Source organism: Gopherus evgoodei, chromosome 1 (genome assembly GCF_007399415.2).
Source record: "Gopherus evgoodei ecotype Sinaloan lineage chromosome 1, rGopEvg1_v1.p, whole genome shotgun sequence".
NCBI classification, from domain to species: Eukaryota; Metazoa; Chordata; order Testudines; family Testudinidae; genus Gopherus; species Gopherus evgoodei.
The window spans coordinates 330,730,346-330,754,622 of NC_044322.1; the positions used below are offsets into that span (position 1 = coordinate 330,730,346).

Consider the following 24,277-nt stretch of genomic DNA (forward strand, 5'->3'; position numbering starts at 1 on the left):
ACAGGGATTTGTGTGCCTGCTGTGGGCGCTTTGCCCGAATCCAACATGGCCGCCTGGCGCCTCTAGTACGGTCAATGACCTGAGCCGCCTCGCTGTCACGTGCCCCCATGTGAGGCGGCCACGTGGCTGACAGACTGTAGCTGGAAAGGTCAGGCGGCTGCGGAGGCAGGTTGGTCCCGGCTGCTAGGGGTGTGGTGTAGCTGGCGAGCCTGCAGCCCCTTCCACACCTCGGTCTTCTCACCCGCGGGGCGCCCGTCACGCGGGGCGCCGGTGCTTCCAGGGGGAGCGGGAGGGGACTCTGTGAGGATGAAGGGCATTCGTTTGACGTGTCGTGTCCACGCGTGACCGTGTGGCAGGCACGTCGCTGTGGGACACTGTATGAGCTCCGCCGACTCCGCTCCCCACAGCGCTCTGCAGTGGACTGGGTGGAGCTGTCTGGCTGGTTAGGCGCCCACGGGCAGAGCTGGGGCCCCCAGTGGAAGGGGGTGGGGGTTCACTAATGCGTGGAAGAGGCCGGGGGGTCCCATCCGACAGCGCTGGCTGCTCGAGGAACGCACACACCGTAATAATAAAGTGCAGCGAGCGGCCCATCGGGGCATGTCTCAGCCCTGCCAGCATGGGAAAGCGACTGAACTGGGTCATTGAGGAAGCTGGGTGGAGGGTGTAGGAATCTAAGCGCTCGGCCATGCGTTTAAAATGAAACCAGGGTAAAAAATTGACAAAGTTTGTCTTTTGACAACATACATATAAATATTCACATCACACAACTATAAAGAGTGTATTTGTACTTGTATCTCCGCAGCCATTCAGTTCTGTCAAATACCCTTCCTTTAAAGGAAAACTGCACTGATGGGCTCTAACACCTGGAAAGCATCCCCAAAAAGGTCATAAAAAGACAAACGTGGATTGTGTTAACATTTATTAGGATATTGTGTAGGGCTGTCGAGTGATTTAAAAAATGTATTGTGTGATTAATTGCCCTGTTAATAATAGAATACCATTATTTAAATTTTTTTGACATTTTCTCATTTTCAAATAAATTGATTTCAGTTACAACACAGAATGCAAAGTGTACAGTGCTCACTTTATATTTATTTTTATTACAAATATTTCCACTGTAAAAAAACAAAAGAAATAGTGTTTTTCAATTCACCTAATACAAGTACTGTAGTGCAATCTCTTTATTGTGAAAGTTGAACCAACAAATGTAGAATTATGTACAAAAAATAATTATTCAAAAACAACAATGTAGAACTTTAGTGCCTGTAAGTCCACTCAGTCCTACTTCTTGTTCAGCCAATTGCTCAGACAAACAAATTTGGTTACAATTTTCAAGAGATAATTCTGCCCACTTCTTGTTTACAATGTCACCTGAAAGTGAGAACAGGTATTTGCATGGCACTGTTGTAGCTAGCGTCGCAAGATATTTACGTGTCAGCTGCACTGAAGATTCATATGTCCCTTCATGCTTCAACCACCATTCCAGGGGACATGCGTCCATGCTGATAATGGGTTCTGTTCAATAACAGTCCAAATCAGAGCAGATCAGTGCATTTCATTTTTATCATCCTAGTCAGATGCCACCAACAGAAAGTTGGTTTCTTTTCTCGTGGTTCAGGTTTTATAGTTTCCTTATCGGAATGTTGCTCATTCCTCTCAGATTTTGGATGGCACTTCATATTCTTAAACCTTGGGTTGAGCGCTCTAGCTATTTTTAGAAATTTCACATTGGTACCTTCTTTGTGTCTTGTCAAATATTCTGTGAAAGTGTTTTTAAAAAGAACGTGCTGGATCATCATCTGAGACTGCTATAACATGAAATATGCGGCAGAATGTGGGTAAAACAACAGGAGACAAACAATTCTCCCCCAAGAAGTTCAGTCACAAATTTAATTAACACATTTTTTTAATGAGCATCATCAGCACGGAAGCATGTCCTCTGGAATGGTGGCAGAAGCATGAAGGGGCTTATGAATGTTTAGCCTAGCTTGCATATAAATACCTTGCAGTGCTGGCTATAACAGTGCTGTGCAAACGCCTCTTTCTCACTGTATGGTGATATTGTAAACAAGAAGCTGGCAATGGTATGGCCTGTAAATGGAAACAAGCTTGTTTATCTTGACAATTGGCTGAATAAGAAGTAGGTCTGAGTGGACTTGTAGCGCTACAGTTTTACATTGTTTCGTTTTTGAGTGCAGTTACATAACAAAAAAATCAACCCTACATTTGTAAGTTACACTTTCACGATAAAAAGATAGCAGTATGGTACTTGTATGAGTGAATTGAAAAATACTATTTATTTTGTTGATCATTTTTGCAGTGCAGATATTTGTAATCAACAATATGAAGTAAGAACTGTACACTTTGTATTCTGTGTTGTAATAGAAATCAATATATTTGGAAATGTAGAAAAACCATCCAAAATATTTAATAAATTTTATTTTGTATTCCATTGTTGAACAGTGCGATTAATCATGATTAATTTTTTAATCACAATTTTTTGGAGTTAATCGTGTCAGTTAACTGTGATTAATCAAGAGACCTAATATTTTGGTAGCCTGGTTACTCCCATTGTCTGATGAAATTTTAAAAGTTTTCTTCTCAGATTTGCAGTCCAGAACTACTGCCTCCTTTCTTTGATTTTCCCGAACTCAAGAGATGTTAAAATCTAGAAAGACTAGTATGATGTGCACTACATCACCTCACTTTGTAATGAACCCACCCCTTCACTGGGGGGAAAAAAAAAAGAAAAGAAAAACCTAGTATAGGTCTTCTGAGTTTAAAAATACTTTTAAGGTCACCTTCAAAACACATTGTCAAAACAGCTGATACAGCTCAAGTAAAGAAAACTATCCTGATTGTGGCAAATCCCAAAGGGATGTATCTTCCTTGCAGCATCCTAATTTTGAATGCACTTTGAGTTAAATAAAAAAGAAAAAACCTCTTTGTTAAAATGTTAATGTTGCAAAACCAGACACTCTAAAGTTAAGATTGTACAGGCAATCCTAACTCAGTTCACTGATGGGTATGCAGTCTTTAATTACATGATCACTTAGTATTTTTTCTACAGGCCTCTGCTTTCATCCAGTGTACTGTGAACATGCTTTGGGTAGAAATCAAGATTATATAGTGAATGAAGGTCTGTAGGACCACTGACTCATTTGTTGTAGAAGTTGGAAGGCTTGTAGTGAATGAGGCAGGGGACTGCAGGAAGAGAAAGAATGGTCTCATGGTTAAGGCAGTTGAATGGGACCCTGGATAATTGGATTCTATCACTGCCTCCGCCAGAGAGCATCTATGTGATGTGATGTATCCCAGTTTTCCTTTTGGCTTGTGTGTTGGTCTCCCCTCTCTGCTCTTTTCCCTTCTACATTCCAGTTAAGTTACCTCCCTCTTCTCTATACTGCCTGGATGCTATCAGGGATTGACCATTCAGGATTGAGAGGGGCAGGGGGAGAGGTTAGCCCTGCGCATAGAGTCTCTCTGATGCCTTCCTCATCAGTGTTGGGTCTATACACCCTAACACACACCTGCTCATAGAATGTGTCCTTTTCACTGCCACCTGATGTGTTTATAGGTGCATACATGGATTAGTGTACATTTGATATGTCTTACTTATAGTCTGTTATTAATCTGTTGTTCACTGGCTCGCAAGCCAGAGGGTCTTCACTGTGATATTATCCAGCATAATTCATACACCTCTTTTGTGCATTCATCTTCCTGAGTGTAAGATAGTAGCCCCAGCCACCATCTTGCCACTCCCTACCCATCTTGTCTCATTGACACCATGTTCAGATGGTACTTCTTCATTTCTGGTGTAACTTGTGCCAGCTTTCCTGTACTATACGAAAGTACACCTCTACCCCGATATAATGCGACCTGATATAACATGAATTCAGATATAACCCGGTAAAGCAGCGCTCTAGGGGGGCGGAGCTGTGCACTCCAGCGGATCAAAGCAAGTTCGATATAACGCAGTTTCACCTATAACGCAGTAAGATTTTTTGGCTCCCAAGGACAGCGTTATATCGGGGTAGAGGTATATATACATTCCACATGCCTATTCTGGTTACAGATTTGGTTATCAGGATTCAATATCTTGGGATCTCAGCTTTCTTCTGGCTTTCGCTGATAACTGTCATACTTGAGTTTTGACCTTCATCTCTACTTACCATTCTCAAATTTCAGTGTGACTGAACTGTTTCAGTTGCATTAAGGTTTTACCAGAATGGGTAGCAAACCTAATAGCAAAACCCCCCTCTTTTATCCAGCCTTCAGACTGGCACTTTTGCTAATCTGTGGCAGTGGCAAAAGTTACAAACCAAGAAAAATAGGGAAAAAAATATTTTGTGTAAAACCAAACTGACATCTGGATGTATCATCAACAGCGTTGGAACCTTTAGTTTTACAGTACAGACCTCTCGGGTAACACAGTAATTGGTAGCAGGTTGTCATTCTCTCTAAGGACCAAACAGTATCGGGAGATGAGACACACACTTTGCCAGTGGGTTTCACAGGTATTTGCTGACAGCAGAGGAATAGTCAGACTCAGGAATCCTGGGGTCTATTCCAGGTTCTCGAGGTGTACATGTTTTAGTAGTTATAGACCATTATACCTCTGATCCCTTCTATTTCTGCCCCTCGTTCTGTCTGGTCCCTGTCCCAGTCTTTCTTTTGGCTTGTGTGTTGGTCTCCCCTCTCTGCTCTTCTCCTTTCTACATTCCAGTTAAGTTACCTCCCTCTCCTCTATACTGCCTGGGTGCTATCAGGGGGAATTGAGAGCACATAAGAGAGAGACTCCTTGCTCACAGTTCCAGTGTATGGCACCACAGTGGCCCATGGCAATTAGGAGGAGCAATTACAAAGAAAGTTCTGTTCAGCACTCACATTCTGAGCGTCATCAGCAATGGTGTAGTCCTAAACAGCAGTGTCTCCGCACCAGCCTGATCCTTTAAGCCTCATGCTGCTCTAACTCTGCCCCCACTCTGTAAGGGGTGGTGCACAGCAGAGTAGCTGAGCCAGAACACCATGCTCGTGCATTCCAGTTCCACTGCGCCACTATTCCTCAGTTGCTCTGTGGGGATGAAACATGTGCCGCCTAGCTAGAATGTAGGACAGGGATCAGCAACCGTTGCTGCGTGGCCCACCAGGTAAGTGAGGTAAGCACCCTGGCGGGCTGGGCCGGTTTGTTTACCTGCCGCATCCGCAGGTTCGACCAATCGTGGCTCCAGGCCAATGGGGGTGGAAGTGACAACCAGCACATCCCTCAGCCCACGCCACTTCCCACAGCCCCCATTGGCCTGGGATGGCAAACCGCGGCCAGTGGGAGCCGCAATTGGCCAAACCTGCAGATGCAGCAAGTAAACAAACTGGCCCAGCCCGCCAGGGCTTTCCCCCCGTGGGCCGCATGCCAAAGGTTGCTGATCCCTGACGTAGGATGGGGAGGGGGGCATCGGGGGGATGAACATGATGTCTGCAAACAGAATCTGCAGAGAATTTAACTACCATGCTCTAACATCCCCCTACTGAGCATGGGTGAATTATGATTTTCAGAGGTGTATAACTTGGGCAAATTTGAGTGGATTTTCATGGGAACAGCAAAAGGCACATTCCTGGGACCAGGATGAGTTTCAGTTGTAAGAATTTTTTAAACATGGGGAAAATATATTGTTTTGCCCTAATTTTGTTCTTGTAAACAGCTGAACTGTTTTTTCTGGAAATTGCCTCAGAAATAAGCTTGTCTCTGTCACCAACAAAAGTTGGTCCAATAAAAGATATAATCTCACTTACCTTGTCTCTCTAATATCCTAGGACCGACATGGCTACAACAACGCTGCATACAATCATTAAAATCAGGCTATTTCACACCACAGAAATAGGCAAATTACAAAGATATGGGACCTGCACAGAAAACACTGTGCCACCAGCTCCTTCTCCTTTATGCTTGTGGTGGCAGTATGCTATGTGGAGAAAAGTTGTCTCTTATGATAGAGCATAAGACATTAAGACTTTATAGATCAATGCCAAAACCTTAAACTTCAGGCAGTAAGTGCAAAGCGTGGAACACTGGCTGAGTATGCTCCTGGCAAGATACTCCACTTTGTTAATATATATGAAAACCTGATTGATTATTTGATCTGTTAGTCATGCACTCGGCTACAGGTACAATAATATTGTCTTTCCCTTTATATTTTAATAAAATGCATAAGTCTTTCCTTTTTCCCTTGTAGGCACATTGTCATGCTGTTAATATGATTTCATTTTTTCCCTTGTCAGCTTTGATCTCTGATAACAGACTATATGTGTATTTCACATCCAGCATGGCTGAGAAGAGGAGCACAGGTGGACAGTCACTCCTACTGTTACTGATCATTGCTGTGGCCTTTGCACATTTAACTGTCTGTCCATTTACAAAAGTGGAGGAAAGTTTCAACCTCCAAGCCATCCATGACATTGTGTACCACAGACTGGACTTGGAGAAGGTGAATAGGAGTTTATGGTCTGTTCAAGATAACCATCGCTCTCTTTCTTGACGAGCACAAATGCAACATGAAGCATAAGAGCATTATTTATTTAGTTCTGCTACACTCATCTGTTCTTAGATGTTGTTTCTAGCTTGCTTGTCTTACTGAGCCTTTATTTTCTTTGCAGTACGACCATCATGAATTTCCTGGAGTTGTCCCAAGAACGTTTCTTGGACCAGTCTTTATTGCTGCGCTTTCCAGCCCAGCTATATTCGTGCTGTCTAGGTTGCAAATGTCCAAGTTTTACTCCCAACTGATAGGTATGAACCTTAAATCAGGTCTGAAAAGAGATCTTGTACAGTGCTGTATTGTGCAGTACTGGTCTGTAACACAGTTGTAAGATATAGTGGTTTTGATCAATGCTAGAGAATATGGTAGTATATTTATTTTATAAGTGAACTTGCAAGACTGGAGTTGTTTAACTTAATGCTAACTTAAAGGTTCCACCATCCTTTTTGGACCAGGTAAACAACACAAAGAAAGTTGTACTAAAGTAACAGAGTTCTAACAGAAAACTGAGGGAATGGGGGAAGGAAATTCAGAATTCACTTCCAAGATTTTCTGCATATATCGTGTTTTATTTAGACATACCAGCATCTACCGGTAGTCTGGTGGGTCTGTCTACCTGCTTGGGGACAAAACAATCAGCCACACCCATCTATCCAAACCCTGGGGGCTGGGGATCAGGGAAGTGTGGTTTGTCTCTCTTGGTCCTCCTTCTCTGGACGATCTGGGTCCTCAATTATATCTTCCTGCTGGGAATCAGCGCCAATCACTGGCTGCTGCTTAGCTGGATTTGGTCATTCCCAGCACCTATCTTTGGCCAGGGTTTGCTGCTCCCTGGCTCCGCAGATCCTTAAAGGGGCAGACCACACTGCTACATCACCCCACATAATATAATTCACAGAACTCAACCCTTGCGCTACTGAGTCGCAATCAATCAAGGATGGATTGCATTGGAAACACTACCTTAAATACTTATTTCTTTTAAGTCTCATCTAAAATATTGTATTGTAACATAATTTGCCTGTTTCTTTATACACTCCTTACCCCATCTTTTAAATATTGCACTACTTAAAATATTTTTTGTATTTGTACAATAGTAATTTAATATTTATTAACATTCCTCTTTGTTGTTGCCTCCATCAATAAGCAACCTGACATTGCTTTCTTATCTATAATTTTTTTTTCTCACAAAAGTCCGAGGAAGTCTGGGGCTTAGCGTGATTTATGCACTATGGAAATTAAAGAAAGAAGTTAGAAAGCAGTTTGGATCAACTGTATCGACGATCTTCTGTCTAATAACTGTTACTCAGTTTCATCTAATGTTTTATTGCACTCGAACACTTCCCAATATGTTCGCACTTCCTGTTGGTAAGAATTTATTTTGAGGATGTCATTTATATTTTGAAATTATTTCTATTTGTAGTGATAGTGAATGCATATGGCAGGGGTGGCCAACCTGAGCCTGAGAAGGAGCCAGAATTTACCAAAGAGCTACAGTAATACATCAGCAGCCCCCCATCAGCTTCCACCCCACCCCATTCCCAGCACCTTCCACCCACTGGCAGCCCCGCCAATCAGCCAGGACCGGCTCCAGGGGTTTTGCTACCCCAAGCAGGAAAAAAAAACGTCGTGATCGCAATCTGCGGCAATTCAGCGGGAGATCCTTCGCTCCGAATGGGAGTGAGGGACCCTCCGCCGAATTGCCGCCAGATACTTGAAAGTGCCGCCCCGCTCCAGAGTTGCCGCCCCAAGCACCTGCTTGATAAGCTGGTGCCTGGAGCCAGCCCTGCAGTCAGCGCCTCCCCCTCCCTCCCCTCCCAATCAGCTGTTTCATGGCATGCAGGAGCCACGGAGGGGGGGAGGAAGAGGAGCGAGGGCATGGAGCTCAGAGGAGATGGCGGGAAGGGGTGGAGAGGAGGCAGGGCGGATCCAGGGATTGAGCACCCCTGGCACACTGGAATGTTGGCACCTGTAGCTCCAGCCCCGGTGCCTATACAAGGAGCTGCATATTAACTTCTGAAGAGCCGCATGTGGCTCCGGAACCACAGGTTGGCTCCTGGCATATGGACAAATGAATGCAGTCAGACCAAGTTAATGTATATATGCCTGATGGCTGGACTGTGTGGCAAGGGGTATGGAGAAATGTGGTTGTATGTTTTATAGCATATGTGTTAAAATATTTTGTTAAACTGAAGTTGTCTTTAAGCTAAATATATAGGGAGTTTACCGTGTGACTTTGATTAAGTAGAGATTTGACTACATTTATTTGATTTATAAAACATGCAGCCATTGCACAGCCTCTGGACATTCCTGCAATTTAATAATCTGTAGTAAAGTAAAGCTAGTCTGTGCAGGAGACAGAGCTACCTCAGAGGCCAGTCCGAGGCTATGCAATGAACTCCCTTCCGAAATAAGGACCATCAGAAACCTCACCACCTCTTTCTCCAAGTGCAGTATGCTGTTCTTTGACTTGATCTAAATGCATTTGAAAAATAAAAAATCCTCCAAACCAGAAGATTCCACTGCACACATAATTCTACACCTGGAGAGAGGATGGGAGAAACCACCAGCCACATGTGGCAGATATTAGTTGTGTCACTTAATACACTACTGGAAAGTGCTCAGATGAGGGCAGTATAAGAACCTATATAGAACAGAATAAAAACACATTGAATCATCAGGTTACTATTGTACAGCAATAACCTTTTCAAAGCACTACAAGGTACTGAGACTCCTAAAATACTTTTCTACTTTTAGTCTTTCATACAAGCAACTGCTGTAATTTCCACATGAATGCTTTGTGATCATGACTGGTCTTCAATATGATATTTGTTAGGATGTGTCCTGCACTATGAAAAAAGTAGAGAACCCATAGTGTATAGAGATGTGATACATGTGCACCTAGCCACCCAAATGTATTCATATTTCCTTGTTCTTAGGATCGCAGGGTATATTTTCTTCTTGATGCTTGGATTTGAGTGCCATTAGCATTAATGCAAGATATGCATACGTCATGAGAATAACAAGCACACTAGCTGTCACTGAATAAATTATAATAGTAATTACCATACCACTTAGATTCAGAAAAGCTTTCAGTACCCTGTCACGAGTAGAGTTGTTCATGTCACTCATTAAATATACTCTCTGAGGAGGGATTCCAGACTCCTTCTTTTGTGATACATCCCTTCCTACTTAGCTAGTGCATCAAACTAGAGTACTTTACAAAGGCCCCCATTCTGCATAACTTTTTCTGGCTTCAGTGAAAGCTTTGCTGCAGTAGGAGTACTGAATAGGATCCAAAATGGTCCTATTCAGGACCATTGAATTAATTCAGTGTATTGATGCAACCAACATTAGGCAGACTTTAATTCAGATACTTGAATTTAAAAAACCTTAAAGATTTCTAGTAGTTAATACAGTGTTTTTATATTTTTTTACAGTTCTCTTGGCACTTACGTCTTGGATACAGCAAAAGCATGGACCATTTATTTGGTTCTCAGCACTGGCAATTATTGTCTTTAGATCAGAGCTCTGTATCTTCTTAGGCCTCATGCTTCTGGTGACATTACTAAGTAAAAGAATCTCCATTTTAAAGATGCTTTCCCATGCTGTTGCTGCTGGCGTTGTTTGGCTGGGTAAGGAAGTGCTAATTTTTTTCATTTAATTTAATATCCAATAGTTCTTCTTTTTTCTAAGATCTTCTTTTATTTAAAAATATGCATGCAGGAAAACTTAATTAATAGAAAGTGAAAGTTAAGAATAAATTCCGTCTATTTTGACCACAAGAAAGCAAATGTACTCATTAAACTGGTGAAATTTTACTCTGGGAGAAATGCATGATATTTAGCAAAAATCTTAAGACCGTGTTGTCTCCTAAACAAAAGGAACTAATGTAGTGGCCAGAAAATGCTGCACGTTTCAACTTGCAAAGTTTCCTAGAGTGAATTGTTATGGTAAGGTGAGATGGAGTTTCCCACTCAACAATGGTCAGAGAAGTTAGCCATCATTACCATCAAATGGCCTGAAATCTACCCCGAGTAACAAGCTCAGACCAGGAATGAGATGCAGGGCCGTCCTTAGGCATAGGCAAAATAGGTAGCTGCATAAGGCCTCACTCTCCCTGGGGGCACCACTCTGCAGGCAGCCCAGACAGTGTAGAAGCAGGGCTGCTGGGTCCTAGAGAGAGCCGAATGCAGCACAGTCTGAGGAATGGGATTGGCTGCTGGGGTCTCTGGGAAGGGGAGGAGGTAGGGGTTGGGAAAGGAGCTCACCTGTGTGTGACTCTTTGCCCCCAATTGAGGTGAGGCGAGGCAGGCTCTGTGGCACCCCTCTCTCCCTCCTCCCTCCCCTCCATCAGGGCTGGGTTGAGTGAGGTGCTGGGGGGGAGCGGAGGCTGGCTGGCTGCCTGCTGAGGAATGAAAGTGAAACTAACTCACTTCCTCTGCAGGCAGCTAGAATTGGAATGTCACACAGGGCTGGGTTAGGATTAGCCAGATGTGTGAAAAATCAGGATAGGGGATTGGGGTACAGTGAGCAGATATCCCTATTTTATAGGGACAGTCCCAATTTTGGGGTCTTTTTCTTATATAGGCTCCTTTTACCCCCCCCCAACCCCCACCCATCCCTGTCCTGATTTTACACACTTTCTGTCTGGTCACTCTAGGTGGGGGTAATTGGTGCCTATATAAGACAAAGCCCCAAATATCAGGACTGGCCCTATAAAATCAGGACATCTGGATCTGGCCACCCTAGCTGGGGAGCGCCTCTCCCCCGGACTGGCAGATGCCAGCGATCCATCTCATCTGGGGGGAGCTGCACAGGGCAGGATGAGCTGCTGTGGCTCCATGGGTGCCCCGTCCCTGAGATCAGCTCCTGTGCTAACTTCACCATGGTCCATAAGGCTGGTGGTGGTGCCCATTGGCGTGTGATTGGACCTGAGGTTTGCTGCTGCTGTTGCCACTCTGCACCCCAAGAGGTGGATTTTGGGGTCCTGCAGTTTTCCACCTATCTCCTCCTCTACTGCAGCTGTTGGACCAGCAGGCTGGGGGGTGAGCCAAGCATGAAAGCAGTACTGTGTTGCCATTTAGATTGTCATTTAACAACTTTGTTTGCCAAAAATTCTTGCTAACAATCCTGAACCCAATTTCAATATTTTTTTTTTAAATCAATATCTTAGCCAAAAACAGAAAATTAAGTTGTTGACAATTATTAGTGACAGGTTTGGTTTGAGACAGGGAGTGGGTCAGTTTTCATCAGAGAAACAAAAAATGTTGACTGACTTTCCTATAGCCTGTTACTCCTGATAAGAGCCCTCCAACAACTGTAATATGCTCATCTCCTTACTAGTGTATAAAGCAGGGTTCGGCAACCTACGGCACACATGTCAAAGGTGGCAGGTGAGCTGATTTTTGATGGTATGCAGCAGCAGGCTTAGCGGCTCAGCCCATCACTGCTCTGGGGTTCCGGCTGCTGCCCTATTGCCAGCTGGAATACCAGCCATCGGCCTCACTCAGCACTTGCTGCTGGCCTGGGGACCCCCAAGGAACCCCAGGCTGGCAGTGGGCTGAGCAGGCCAGCTGAACCACTTAACCTGCTGTCAGCCTGGGGTTCCATTCACTCAGCCAGCAGCGGGCTGAGTGGGCTGGTGGTGGGCTGAGTGGGCTGGTGGCAGGCTGAGCAGGGCCGGTGGGGGGTTGAGTGGCTCAGTCTGCTGCCAGTCTGGGGTGCCAGCAGCACTCAGCCTTCTGCTACTCCGGGGTTCCGGCTGCCGGCCCCTTGCCAGTCAGGAGCTCAGCCGCCAGCCCCACTCTGCCTCCTGCCAGCCTGGGTGAGCAGAATCCCAGGCTGGTAGCGGGCTGAGAGGGGGTTGGCGGCCGGGATCCTGGCTGGCAGGAGTTGGTGGTCAGAACCCCAGACCAGCAGCGGGCTGACCAGGGCCTGGGATCCTTGTCTAGGGTTCCAGCCACCAGCCCGCCGCCGGTTTGGGGTTTCATTTACTCAGCTGGCAGTGGCCTGAGCAGGACCGGTGGCCAAGACCTCAGACAATAACAATAGTTTATTTATATAATATAGACATAGAGAGAAACCTTCTACAAACATTAAAATGTATTACTGGCACGAGAAACCTTAAATTACAGTGAACTTGGCACACCACTTCTGAAAGGTTGCCGACCCCTGATATAGAGTGACCATATGTTGTACTAAGATTCTCCTGCTCTTTTTTTCCCTTGTGAGTCAGTATAACTTTTGCCAGCCCAGAAGTTGGGCAGCCAATGTTTTACGTTTTCACAATGTTTTCTCCAACTTTCATAAAGTAAATACATAGTTAATATGAGTTTAAAAGGCCAGGGACACTTCTTTGTGAAGAATCTGTACAGCAGATCATGCCCATAGACGATCCAGAAAAGAAATTTGAGGTTGAATTTTTTAATGTTGTGATGGATAAAGCAGTATCTGCTGTTGATGAAAGGTTTAATACCTTGCAAGTACACCATAAACAGTTTGGATTTTTGTATGACATAACTAAATTCAACGAAATAGGAAAACAAGAGCAACTAATGACAAAGTGCAAGAATCTAGAGAGCCTCCTGAAGCATGATGATAGTTTTGATTTAAATGGACTTGAACTGTACGAAGAATTGAGTACACTGTCATCAATGTTGCCACATGCAAAATCGGTGATGGACATTGTACAGTTTATTCATACCCGCAAACTTGTTGACATATATCCTAATGTGTACATTGCCACTCGTATTCTACTGACAATTCCTGTAACAGTATCATCAGGAGAACGGAGTTTCTCAAAACTAAAGCTCATTACAAACTATCTCCGCTTTACAATGAGTCAGGAACGCTTGACTGGTCTTGCGTTCTTGTGATCGAACAAGACACGACTTTGTCTTTGTCATACGATGACATTATTACTGATTTTGCAGCCAAAAAAGCCAGAAAGATTGCTTTTAATTAAAAACAAATCTTTGTTTCAATACCTCTTCATATAAATTTCCAATAAAATTTTGATTAAAAAAAAAAATATAGTATTTGCATCATTCTGTCATATCAGAATTTTTTCTATAGTGCTGCTTCTTTAGTGCTAGTCCATCAGCATTACAGTGTGTTTAATTAAGTTTAACTGGTTTTAATAATGTGAATGTGGCAAGTTTTCCAATACTATAAGCTTATGTTTGTGTTGCTAAGAGCAGATCAGGCACAGGGGCACCAGTTTAATAATCTCGCCTAGGGCACCATAAATCCTAAGGCCGGCCCTGATGAGATGTAATGTGTTGTGACACAAGATGATATTGAGGAAGATGGAAGGAGAGAGGCTTACACAAATCAGGTTCTAGAGATAGTTGAGTTGCCTGGTACATGGTATGTTCCCATCCTTTATTATTTCATTTCTTTAATTTGAATAGATTAGGTGTTGGTCACTGCTGAAAGACTGTGAAATCGCCTGGGTCTCAAGCCATCTGTGGAGGGCTGGAGCATATGTGTGTAAACCCACTGAGCCTCCTCATGGCAACATGGCTCTCTTAAAAAGCATGCTCTCAGAGTCTGCTTGATGTTGGTTGCATCAATACATTGCCATTTTAGGGTAGCGGGAAGGGTGTTATAGCATGGAGAGGAGAAGCAGAGTAAAATAATTCTGAGCACATCAGCATTCACTTACTCTGCATTACCTAATGGCACTGTGAGATGGAGGATGCTACAGAGAGAAGCCACTCCCTGCACCACATCCTTTCTGACCCACAATCCAGACTATTGTTCACACTGAACACAGTATGAGTCTCTCTCTAATTGTGCCTGTGATTTCTACAATGAAATGTAAACTGTGCAACCATCTGTGACATTTCTATGTCAGCACAAGACCCAGAGCCTGACTTGGCTCCCATTGGTTTTGATTGGCGTTAGATCAGGCTCAAAGGGTGTCCCAGTCTATGTTCATCTCTTAGGCAAATGTTCAGTTTGGATGAGCTGCTCAGTCTGTCTAAGATGTTTTTTTCTTCTTCTAGGACTAACAGTTGCTGTGGATTCTGTGTTTTGGAGGCAGCTTCTATGGCCGGAGGGGAAAGTGCTTTGGTATAATATAGTTTTAAATAAAAGTTCAAACTGGGGAGTATCCTTTAAGTATATATAGGAAAATAAAGACATGGCCTTATGTCAGCTAAACCAAATATTTGTATTGATTTATTCATGGGACTCAGCTGTGACATGATTGAAATGTTTGGCATCAGTGACAGAATTCAGCTGAAATTTACCTTGTGGAGTCCAATTCCAAGACATACCTCTCTCCTGTCCTCCTCTTGGTGCCTGCTCCTGCCTCATTAAAGTCAAAGGAAGCTTTTCCATTGACTTCCATAGGCACAGGATCAAGCTCTTTGTGCAGTCCTGCATTGTCCTTCAGTCTCTTCACTGCCTTATCTTCTTCTCTCCCTCTTGGTTGTGAAGTCCATTGTCCTCGTCACCAAGGCCTTGGGCTGCATCTACACTGGCAAAAACAGAACCCATCATTCCCTGTTAGTGCAGTGGTGGCAACAGTGGTTGCAGCTGTAATACACGCAGCGACTAAGAGTAAGGTTAGGTGATCCGGTTGCAAAACCATCTGACTCCTGTCTAAGCTATAGCTTCTGCTGCTGGTAGCACCAGCATGGCCTTGGTGTCATATTAACTCACCACTACCCCAGGCAGTTATTCCTTTACAAAACCGCTACAATTTGCTCTTTCCTTTTTGTATTTACTGCTAAGGGCCTGATTTGAAAATCACTCCTTGACTTCTCCTCTCTTACCTCATTGCCTCTTTAACCTTGAAAAGAGAAGAAGGTTTTTCATGGGAGTGCATTTTATCTCTCTTATCCCCTTGAATCCCACTCCCTTTCTGGCAACCATTTGACTTGCTACCCACTTCTCATTGTCTGACTGTTTAACATTCCCAGCATAGTGTTTGCAATAGGAAGAGATTGGGAAAAGACCAGTGGGTCACTGACTGCAATTGCAAGAGCAGCTGAGTACAAAGGGTGGGGGAGAAGGGAAGCTGTCAAGTCCAGGAGCATTTAAAAAAGAAAAAAGATGTTTTCAAATTACTTCGAAATAATTCGGACCAAGGTGATAGCTGTAAACTAAATACATTTATTGCATACTTGCAAAAGTTTTGCAGAATATCTGAAAGGATAAAGTTACTTTAACCGAGACATTTGCTGATAACAATAACATCCTTAACTCCCTTTTCATCGTAAAGACTTCTCCCTTCTTGTGGTATTTCTATTCAGCCCTGCCGCGTGCTTTGGGATGCAGCATTATATTTGTGCCTCTAGGAGCAGCAGACAAAAGGACTCGGGTATTAATTCTACCAACGCTGGGTTTTATTTTTTTGTATTCCTTTCTCCCACATAAAGAGCTGCGGTTTATCATATACACTTTCCCCGTCTTCAACGTAGTGGCTGCCAAAGGCTGCGCACGAATGTAAGTTCAGAGTAATGCTTCTTGAAAAGACTGTTCTCAGTTCAAAACTTGGTAGTAGCTTACAAGATGCTGGTCAGCTCTTTTGTCAGAGGAGAAAGGGAGATTAAATGTAAGGGCATGTGATAGGGCCAGATTCTGTACCTGAACTGTTGTGGCCAGCATTGGCTGCACATGTTGGAAGTTGGCTGCCTTATACTAGCTCAGCACAAAGCTCAGAAGGTTCTCCCTAGTTAGAGCCACAGTGGGGTGCTCTAGGATTGGACTGTAGGGCATAGGGCCACTCTTTTATGAGCATCCTTCTAACCTAGCAATGCCCCAGGAACATGTTATTTGGGCACCCAGCAGGAGTGAGATGAGAGGCAGGGCTGTGCTTTGGATTGCTAGTTGCCAGCCGGAAAATGGAAGCAGTTTAGCACATTGGTTCTCAACCTGCTGTCAGACTATGTTTAAGGGGTATGCAAAAGACTTGGACTGAAAACCGATAGAAAAGAATTCAACAGGCAATAGATCTCCAAAGATGTTCGCACCTCCATTCAAAATTTCCAAAGGGGTCTGCACCTCCATTCGAAAATTTGCAGGGGTCTGCAAATGAAAAAAGATTGAGAACCACTGGTTTAGCACTCTCTTTGCAATACATATGGGAACCTGTTTGGGAAAGCTTTTGTAACAGTTCCAGAATTTTGGCCCATAGTCCTAGCCTTGTAACCAGATAGATAAAATATTATTTATTAAATAAGTCATCAGTTAAGGCCGGAACTGTTACAACATTATACATAAAATGGGATAGCTATTGTCTGACCATCATTAAAATGATTTAGTAGAAATCTTATTTTATATGCTGTATAAATACAGGTTTTTGTTCTCCTTGATGAATGTGTAACTCCAATTAATGAAAGTTATAAGTAGATATCTGCAGCAAGTTGTATCCCCAGCATAGTGTTATAATTCAGTTAATTTCATCCACAAGAGAAAGGGAGCAAACTCCAATGAATAGCTATACTGTTTATTACTTTACTCAGGAGACTACTTAGTGCTAACATTTAACTATAACGTTTATCTTAAAGAACTGAATTAAGTTGTTCAGATAAACAAATTAAAGTGAAATTCCAAAGAGAATTGTATGTTTATTTCTACAGCTAAAGGTTAAAAACTCAGAAGTGTTAAAGGGTTATATTCTGAATATTTTATTATTTGTTGTAATTGTAACTATTAATTTGTCATTAAAAATAATTCCTTTAGAATTGGGGGAAAGAAATGCAGTGTTATAATTTTTTCGTTAATATAATCAAACTTGCACCCATTCTCACTCTTGCTTTTGTCCAACAATGAAACTTTTTATTTTTAAAATGTTCTGCCCCAGTAACTACTTACAAAATGTAAAGGCATGATCAACAGCTAATTTTCTTCCTGGTTTTTTACCTCTTCACAGTTTGCATAACTACAAAAAATCCTGGCTATATAAACTAGGATCGCTGTTGGTTATGACACATCTCCTTATTAATGCTGCTTATTCAGGAACATCATTATATGTTTCACATTTCAACTACCCTGGAGGAGTTGCAATACAGAAATTACATGAGCTGGTGCCTTCAACAGCAGGTATGTAAAGTTGGTTCGAATGTTAAGCAGTGTTCAACAAACTTCAGTTTTGAGGATTCTTTGCTGTACATTTCTCATAAATACATTAGATATTGTTTATTTTTATGGTTATTTAGCTCATTAGTCAGAGGTGTACTGTAGTTACAAGCATTTTGAAATAGTATTATTTTTGTTGTAGATGTCTCTGTCCATATTGATGTGGCTGCTGCACAGACTGGAATTTCTCGATTTTTGGAAGTCAACTCAAATTGGAGGTATGTCATGAGCAAGGCGTTTTTGTCAAGACAGTAAACATTGTTCTTCCCTCTTGTGTGCATGCATGCCGGCAAACATGGTGGGCACTGATTCTTACACAATGTATGTGTTAAGTCAAAATCAGGGGCAATCCAAATCTTCAGGGAATTTTGGTAAAGTCTGTAGGAATTCTCCACCAAACATGGAACATCTGTGAAGCTTATTTTCTGTTTTTCTTGGCCCATTTATTGTTTAAGCACCAGAGATAATTTAAAGACACAAGAGGGAAAATCAAAAAATCTCTTAGCTTATTAAACTCAACTATCTTTGGGGTGACTGGATAAAAATGTGTCCGAGATAACCCTCAAAATCCTTCTTTACATCACTGGATCTTGCAAAACACGTTGTGGTAGTCCATCACTTTTCAGCTGATGACAGTAGAGCGTAAATAGCCTTTTATCCTGATTTTTAAGGACAGTGTTCAAATATAGCCTTAGTTATGTGGAATATCTTTTCCATCATATAGAATATCAAACACAACAGTCATGCCCATGGATGAGGGCATCTACTGAGTGCTTTGGGTAAGATCATCAGGAATGAAGTGGTTAACAATTTTGGCATTTAAGGGGCCCATTATTAAGATGAATAGGGGAAGTTAATATCTCTAGATACCAGTGTTCCAGTTTCTCAGTGTGCAGGCTAAAAAAGACCACAGTGCACTTTCAGTTCTCAAGGTGATCTCCACAGTGGTCTAGGTCATTTATTTTAAAATGGAAGCTTAGTCAAAAGATATCAGCAAAATGACTTGATCTTATGACTATTCAAGGCAATAGACAAACTCCCATTGATAGAACAGGAGCAGAATTTGGTCTGGATTTAAGATAATTCCCAAATTACTTGTGCCTGGGAATTTTTACTTGGCCCAGGTCATGATTTTCAGGATCAGACTTGTTATTTGTGTTACTGTAATGCCCAGGAGCCCATGTTATGTATAAGGACCCCATAGTGTGAGGCATTGTTTAAAAAAAAAAAAGTTGTAATTTAGTTCTTGGGGTGATCTGAGAACTCATGACTTTTGTTCAGGGAGGAGGGAAAATGAGAAGGAAGAAGCAATTAGCTTTTGACAGAATGAAGAAGTTAGCCAGTTTGGCACCACTTATTGTTGCTACTTTTTCTCAATCTAATGATAATACTGAATTTGTTAAAGGGGACATTTCCTCACAACTGTTCAACTCTCATGTTGGATTGCTGTTCACATGTTGGGATCTGGAGGAAGTTCTAAATCATGAGCTGTCAGAAATAACTGTACAATGTTCCCCCATGTGGTAGGACAGATATGGTAGCTAGAGTGCCCCAATTCGTGTTTATTCAGCAAGCTACTTTACTGAACGTACTTTGGACTATTTCATGTTTTCTGTATATATTGCCTAATTTTGATGGATTTTAACGAGTTTTTGCTTCCCATTGGTGGTGCAGCATGGACTGTGAGGCCATAATGTGATGGGAAAAAAGAAAGTAATAGCATTTTGTCACTCTGACAGATGTTGCAGCCTCATATGGAGGGGCAGTTTTTCCCCTCACTGTTCTTTGCTCATCAGAAAGGTGGCTCAAGGAAAGGCTGATTCATCATAAGGATCAACACAGGAGAGGTCAGGGATAAACAGCAGTGACCCTCATACACACGGGCAGCAGGTTCTCATCACACAGCACAATAATGTAAAGAATCAGGGTAGCTCCAGACCTTGGCACTGGCACAAGGAAGCAAGAGCCCTTCAGAGGGGTAGAAAATAATTCACTGTCTTCACAGACTGTAGACATAAAGGGATAATCAGATTTATGGATAGAGTGGCTAAGCAGACTGATGATTCATCAGGATAACTGCAGTGTATAACTAGAAGTGTTTTGAAGTGGCATGCCCAGATATTCTATTTGCCTCAAGACAAATGCAGGAATTCCATTATCTGCCTTCAAAGAGAGACTGAAAGAAACTTTATGGAGATTCTAACACTGGATGGGTCTATAATCTTCTTTGCCTTTCCTCCATTATCATGAACTCTTTGAAACACGATGAAAGGTGCTGTATGAGCATAAGGTATATTTTAAAATAATATTTAGGAAAGCTTGCATCGTAATGATAGCTTCTTTACTAGCCCAGAGAGACACTATGGGATTGGAATTGGCCAGATGTGATGTACTCTCCACCAGATGTCCCATCTCAAATGGTAGCTGGGTCTAATAGTCCTTAAACTGCCTAGAGCCTAAAAGGTGGTTTCTTAGGAGAAATGATAAATATGTAGTTTGCATACATTAATGTACCGTTACACAGTACATTTACAGGCTTCTTGGGATTCTGCAGAATGTGCTTCATGCTGTGGCATCATCTTTGAAATTAGCATTCTTAATGAGATTTTGCTGGAATGAAGGTTCTGTTTCTATTAACTTTTGTTATTCTTGCCCCCTTGCCTTCTCCATCACTGAGAGTTGCATCTCAGGGGTGAATACTGAGGGACAAGCAGTTGCTAGAGGATAAATGTATTTCCTGTCAGTTTTTCTCATCAGCTCAATGCTTATTAATTTGATTCAGCCTCAGCAAAGATGAGGCTGATTATTTGATGTAAAAAATAACTTAGATTGATCAGAGCTTAGTTTTAGTGTTAAGAGTTTTGGAAACTTTCATTCTGGAATTAAGGCCCTTCCTCTTGCTAATCCACAACTGGCAACTTTAGAGTAATGTTCGGATCCCACCAGGGAAGAAACAACTTAGATGTGAAAGATTGGTGGACATACCAGTTGACACGTAAGGAAGTTTGTTTATTCCCTCTTCCTTGCTGCATTGTTGCAAGGTGTACAAGTCAGAACTCTAATTACAGAAGGGATGCAAATTGATAACTTAAACATAACTTTGGAAATTAGCTAAAGGATATATCTTTATGAATCATTTATGTACAATGGAAAAGATACACATATAATGTGAAAATATAAATATTTCTTATCTTCCCACTATGTGGAACCTAATACATCATGGTACAAAGTCTCACGAAGGCTATGATTTAACCTGAATCATTTACCTAAGAAAATAGCATTCCCTTAGGGCTATTATATTTTCATGGGCATGCTATGTTTCTATCTATCGTCCTTAATGTATTTATCTTCCCCACAGCCCTGTGCGCTTGGGCTGTCATCTCCATTTTACAGATGGGGAACTAAGGAATGAAGCAACAAGTGACCAGATGACCAAAGGCATTTAGGTGTCTAAAGATGCAGATAGGCAGTGAGGCCTAGATCCTCAAAGGTATTTAGGCATCTAACTCCTGTTGATTTCACTGAGTGTTAGGTATCTAAATGTCTTTGAAGATCTGGGCCCTAATATAATTTACAGAAGTACCTCAGCCGGTTAGGCGCTTTGCATGCATAGGCATTTCTGTAAATCATACCAAGTACCGATCTGCATCTTCAGGCATCTAAATGCCTTTGTAACTCTGGCCCCATGGTCACAGGAAGCCTGTGGCAGAGCAGGGAATGGAATCCAGGGACTCCCAAGTCCTACACTAGAGCCCTAACCAGCAGGCAGTCGTTCCTCTTGTTTTATCGGGGGGAGGAGATGATTCAGCACCATCACGTGGGGCCCCCACTGCAACTACTTGCCAGCATGGGAGAGTGCCCATTCTGCAGCCTAAACCAGTTCTCCCAGAAAGAAGTCAAACCCACATAATCAGATCCTAACAAAAGCCAGCCCAATCCCCTCCCCTGCAAATCACAGGCCTCACTATAAACCTTTTCTCCACAACTTTCAAATAGAGGGGCAGAGAGAAAATATACCATGATCAGCTCACCAATCTCTATGGACTATCACAGTAGCAGCAGGAGGAGTTGCTAATGCAGTGTTTGACTTTCTTTAAACATTAGCACTTATTTCTGTGGCTCACATAATGCAGCATGATGAGAATTAGACTGAGAATCTTTTGTTCCCTTTATGTTGTTTCTGATAGTACATGTCTATGCAGATAACTAGAAGAAGTTTAGTATGTTCTAAGAATGCAAATAAATCCACTGCATACTCCTTACAGGTATGACAAAAGGGAAGACGTTAAACCTGGGGACCAGTTGATGTTGTCTTATACACACATTCTAATGGAAATGGATCCCATTCAAATATCTCATTACAAGACAACCCATCGGCCACTTGCACATGTATCAGGCATCAGTAAAATTGGGTTGAACCTTACCACACTACCTCCTTTTACTTTAAACTTAAAACCAAAATTAATACTGTTGGAAAAGTTTACTAGCTCTTCTTGACATAACTTCACTAATGGCTTGATAATCTCCACAACTGCAGTTTGCCTTTCTAACAATGCAATTCAGCAGCTGTGGAAAAATACAATCTTTGTATTGATTAACTTATTTACCTAAACATCTGCTTTTTACATAAATTACAGAAAGCTTTCCAGCATTATGTAAATCCAGTCTACATCATGATTGAGCTGTATATTTTATGGATCTTCTTTGAAATATTTTCAAGGTCAACATTATTAAATAAATTGATTAGTTTGGGCCTGTTTACCAATGCAATATATACATGTTTTTAAATGCCTGGTATGAAAGATATAATGGAGCAGGCATATGCTATTCTGTGGTATTTAATCCTTGGGCATTACAGATGTACTGCTTGATGGTTTTACTATACAGATTGCTATGTTTCCCACTAAACTGTTATATGAAACTTTACTAATCTCATTTTGTATTATAGTAAAGCCACATTCATTGGAGCTTTGTCACTATACGTAATTGTGCCTTGTAAGCTGTTAAATAAAGTTAAAAGAATCCATTTGAAGAACAATTGTACTTTTTGGCATGCACCACCTTGAGATAGAGTTGGGTATTAAAAGAGGGTTCATCACATTCTTACACTGAACATGGAGAAAGGACAACTTAAATTTCAGAGACAAATATTTGGGATTTTGTTTTAATAATCCTTCTTCCCCTCACAACCAAACTATCTTGACATGTGATGAAGACACATACTTATAAAAATATTCATTTTTATAAATTTCAGAGCATTAAGTTGTCCTGGAAGACTTTTCAAATGGATATGGCTAGAACATATTTAGGAGACAAATGTACTGTATAGTATAGGTTTGATGATATCTCCTTGTGTTTAGAAATCATACTTTGAGACTGATTCACTCAGCTTTCATGCAGTTTAGACTTTAAGCTATATAAACTTTCACACAGACATATGATCAAAATCAACACTGAATCCACCACATGTACCAGTAATTCCTGCTAAGTAAACCTGCACAGTTTATTGAAGTAAACAAGGGAAGTGGTGTATCAATTAAAATTGTGACATCTTGTTTTTTAAAACATACTAGATATGGTGAGAGGTCCAGCAGCATATGAAAATTCAATGCCAGTGACAAGTACTGTATAAATCTGATGGAGTTTAGCAATCAAATATATAATTCTTCATTATTGTCTGAAAATTGAAGAGGTAAAATATTTCTTACTGAACAAAAAGTTTTCCCACTGAAAAAGAAGCAGGTGCTCACCTTCCCACTCATGGAAGTGTATGTTTACAATTCTAGGATTTTTTCTTCTTATTAAGCCCCCACCTAAGATTCAGTGCTCATGCATGGGAGGAACTGATAATATTGGGTGGAGCCTGCTCCATTGTAGCAGTTCAGGCTTGCCCACACAGTACCTCCGGCAAGGCTGATTCTGCAAAACCTGTTAATCCAGTTTTTGGCCTCCCCTGAAATTGCCATTGGTGAGGTGCCATCTATTTGATTTCCCTTTGGGAAAAAACTTAACTCTCTCCAGAGCCATCCGAGAATCAAATAGCATGGGATGCACTGAAAAAAGTGTGCGCAAGCATGTAAGTTTACAAAACACAAAGGAAAGATTTGAGTGAATTCATCTTTCCAAATCTCAAAGTTCAGATTTTTTTTGGTCTTAAAGTTTTGCAAAACAGCTTCAAAGGCACCAGCATTTAGAAGAGAATGACCTGTTTTCAGTTGTATTGTTAAACAAACATAATCTAACTCCTATGAAACCTTAGGTTGAAAAACTTTCCATTGACTTTAGTGTATTCTCCCACCCCCAAAAAAAGCTTTAATGAAGATTAAGGGTGCAGTACCACAACATGCCACTGAAAAACACTGTAGAGAAGCAATTATGTATTTTCAGATGGAAGTGGGAAGTATTGCACCATTTACTTTTTTTTTTTAAATAATTAGGCTTAAGTCCTTGGTCCTTTGGATAGCTTTAAGGGAGAAGTCAGTAAATAGGTGGTGCACTCAGCCATTGGTGACTGAATTTATGAACTAATTTTCCAACTTTTGTGAATGGCTAAGTATGAGGTTTGGTTTGTTTGTCTTTATGGTTGGCTGGTTTTGATAACTTTAAGAAGCCCCCTGACCTAAGCTGCAGCTATCCTTAAGTTTAGAAATATT

The 24,277-nt window shown here is 41.7% G+C and overlaps 2 protein-coding genes across 5 annotated transcripts in view; one reads left to right on the top strand and one right to left on the bottom strand.

Moving 5' to 3' along the window:
• Window positions 1–84: 84 nt before the first annotated feature.
• ALG12 (ALG12 alpha-1,6-mannosyltransferase) lies at window positions 85–22,791 on the top strand. Of its 3 annotated transcripts, none has more exons than XM_030549240.1 (10): window positions 85–169; window positions 6,320–6,482; window positions 6,652–6,784; window positions 7,725–7,898; window positions 9,971–10,165; window positions 14,543–14,646; window positions 15,766–15,989; window positions 17,419–17,588; window positions 17,767–17,842; window positions 21,890–22,791. In XM_030549240.1, the coding sequence occupies exons 2-10, from the start codon at window positions 6,321–6,323 to the stop codon at window positions 22,119–22,121; spliced, it is 1,470 nt and encodes a 489-aa protein (XP_030405100.1). In that variant the 5' UTR covers window positions 85–169; window position 6,320; the 3' UTR covers window positions 22,122–22,791. The 3 variants fall into 3 exon arrangements, with proteins under 3 accessions (XP_030405100.1, XP_030405101.1, XP_030405098.1); XM_030549238.1 differs by having other exon boundaries at window positions 90–169; window positions 6,277–6,482; XM_030549241.1 differs by lacking the exon at window positions 6,320–6,482 and having other exon boundaries at window positions 88–169.
• The window catches only part of ZBED4 (zinc finger BED-type containing 4), a 41,870-nt gene continuing 32,245 nt past the window's right edge, over window positions 14,653–24,277 (bottom strand). Inside the window, exon 3 of one of the 2 annotated variants that reach the window (XR_003998537.1) lies at window positions 14,653–15,013. The gene's annotated coding sequence lies outside the window, so the exon portion shown is untranslated. Of the gene's footprint in view, window positions 15,019–24,277 lie in introns of both variants that reach the window. The other variant, XR_003998539.1, reaches the window with a different exon arrangement.

What these genes read in the sequence shown, in the direction of transcription:
- ALG12 (XM_030549240.1), top strand. Translation starts at nt 6,321, where the DNA reads ATGGCTGAGAAGAGGAGCACAGGTGGACAGTCACTCCTACTGTTACTG. An exon ending in GTTTTACTCCCAACTGATAG is followed by an intron (nt 6,785 to 7,724) that starts GTATGAACCTTA and finishes TTCTCACAAAAG; the next exon opens with TCCGAGGAAGTCTGGGGCTT. An exon ending in GAAGTCAACTCAAATTGGAG is followed by an intron (nt 17,843 to 21,889) that starts GTATGTCATGAG and finishes TACTCCTTACAG; the next exon opens with GTATGACAAAAGGGAAGACG.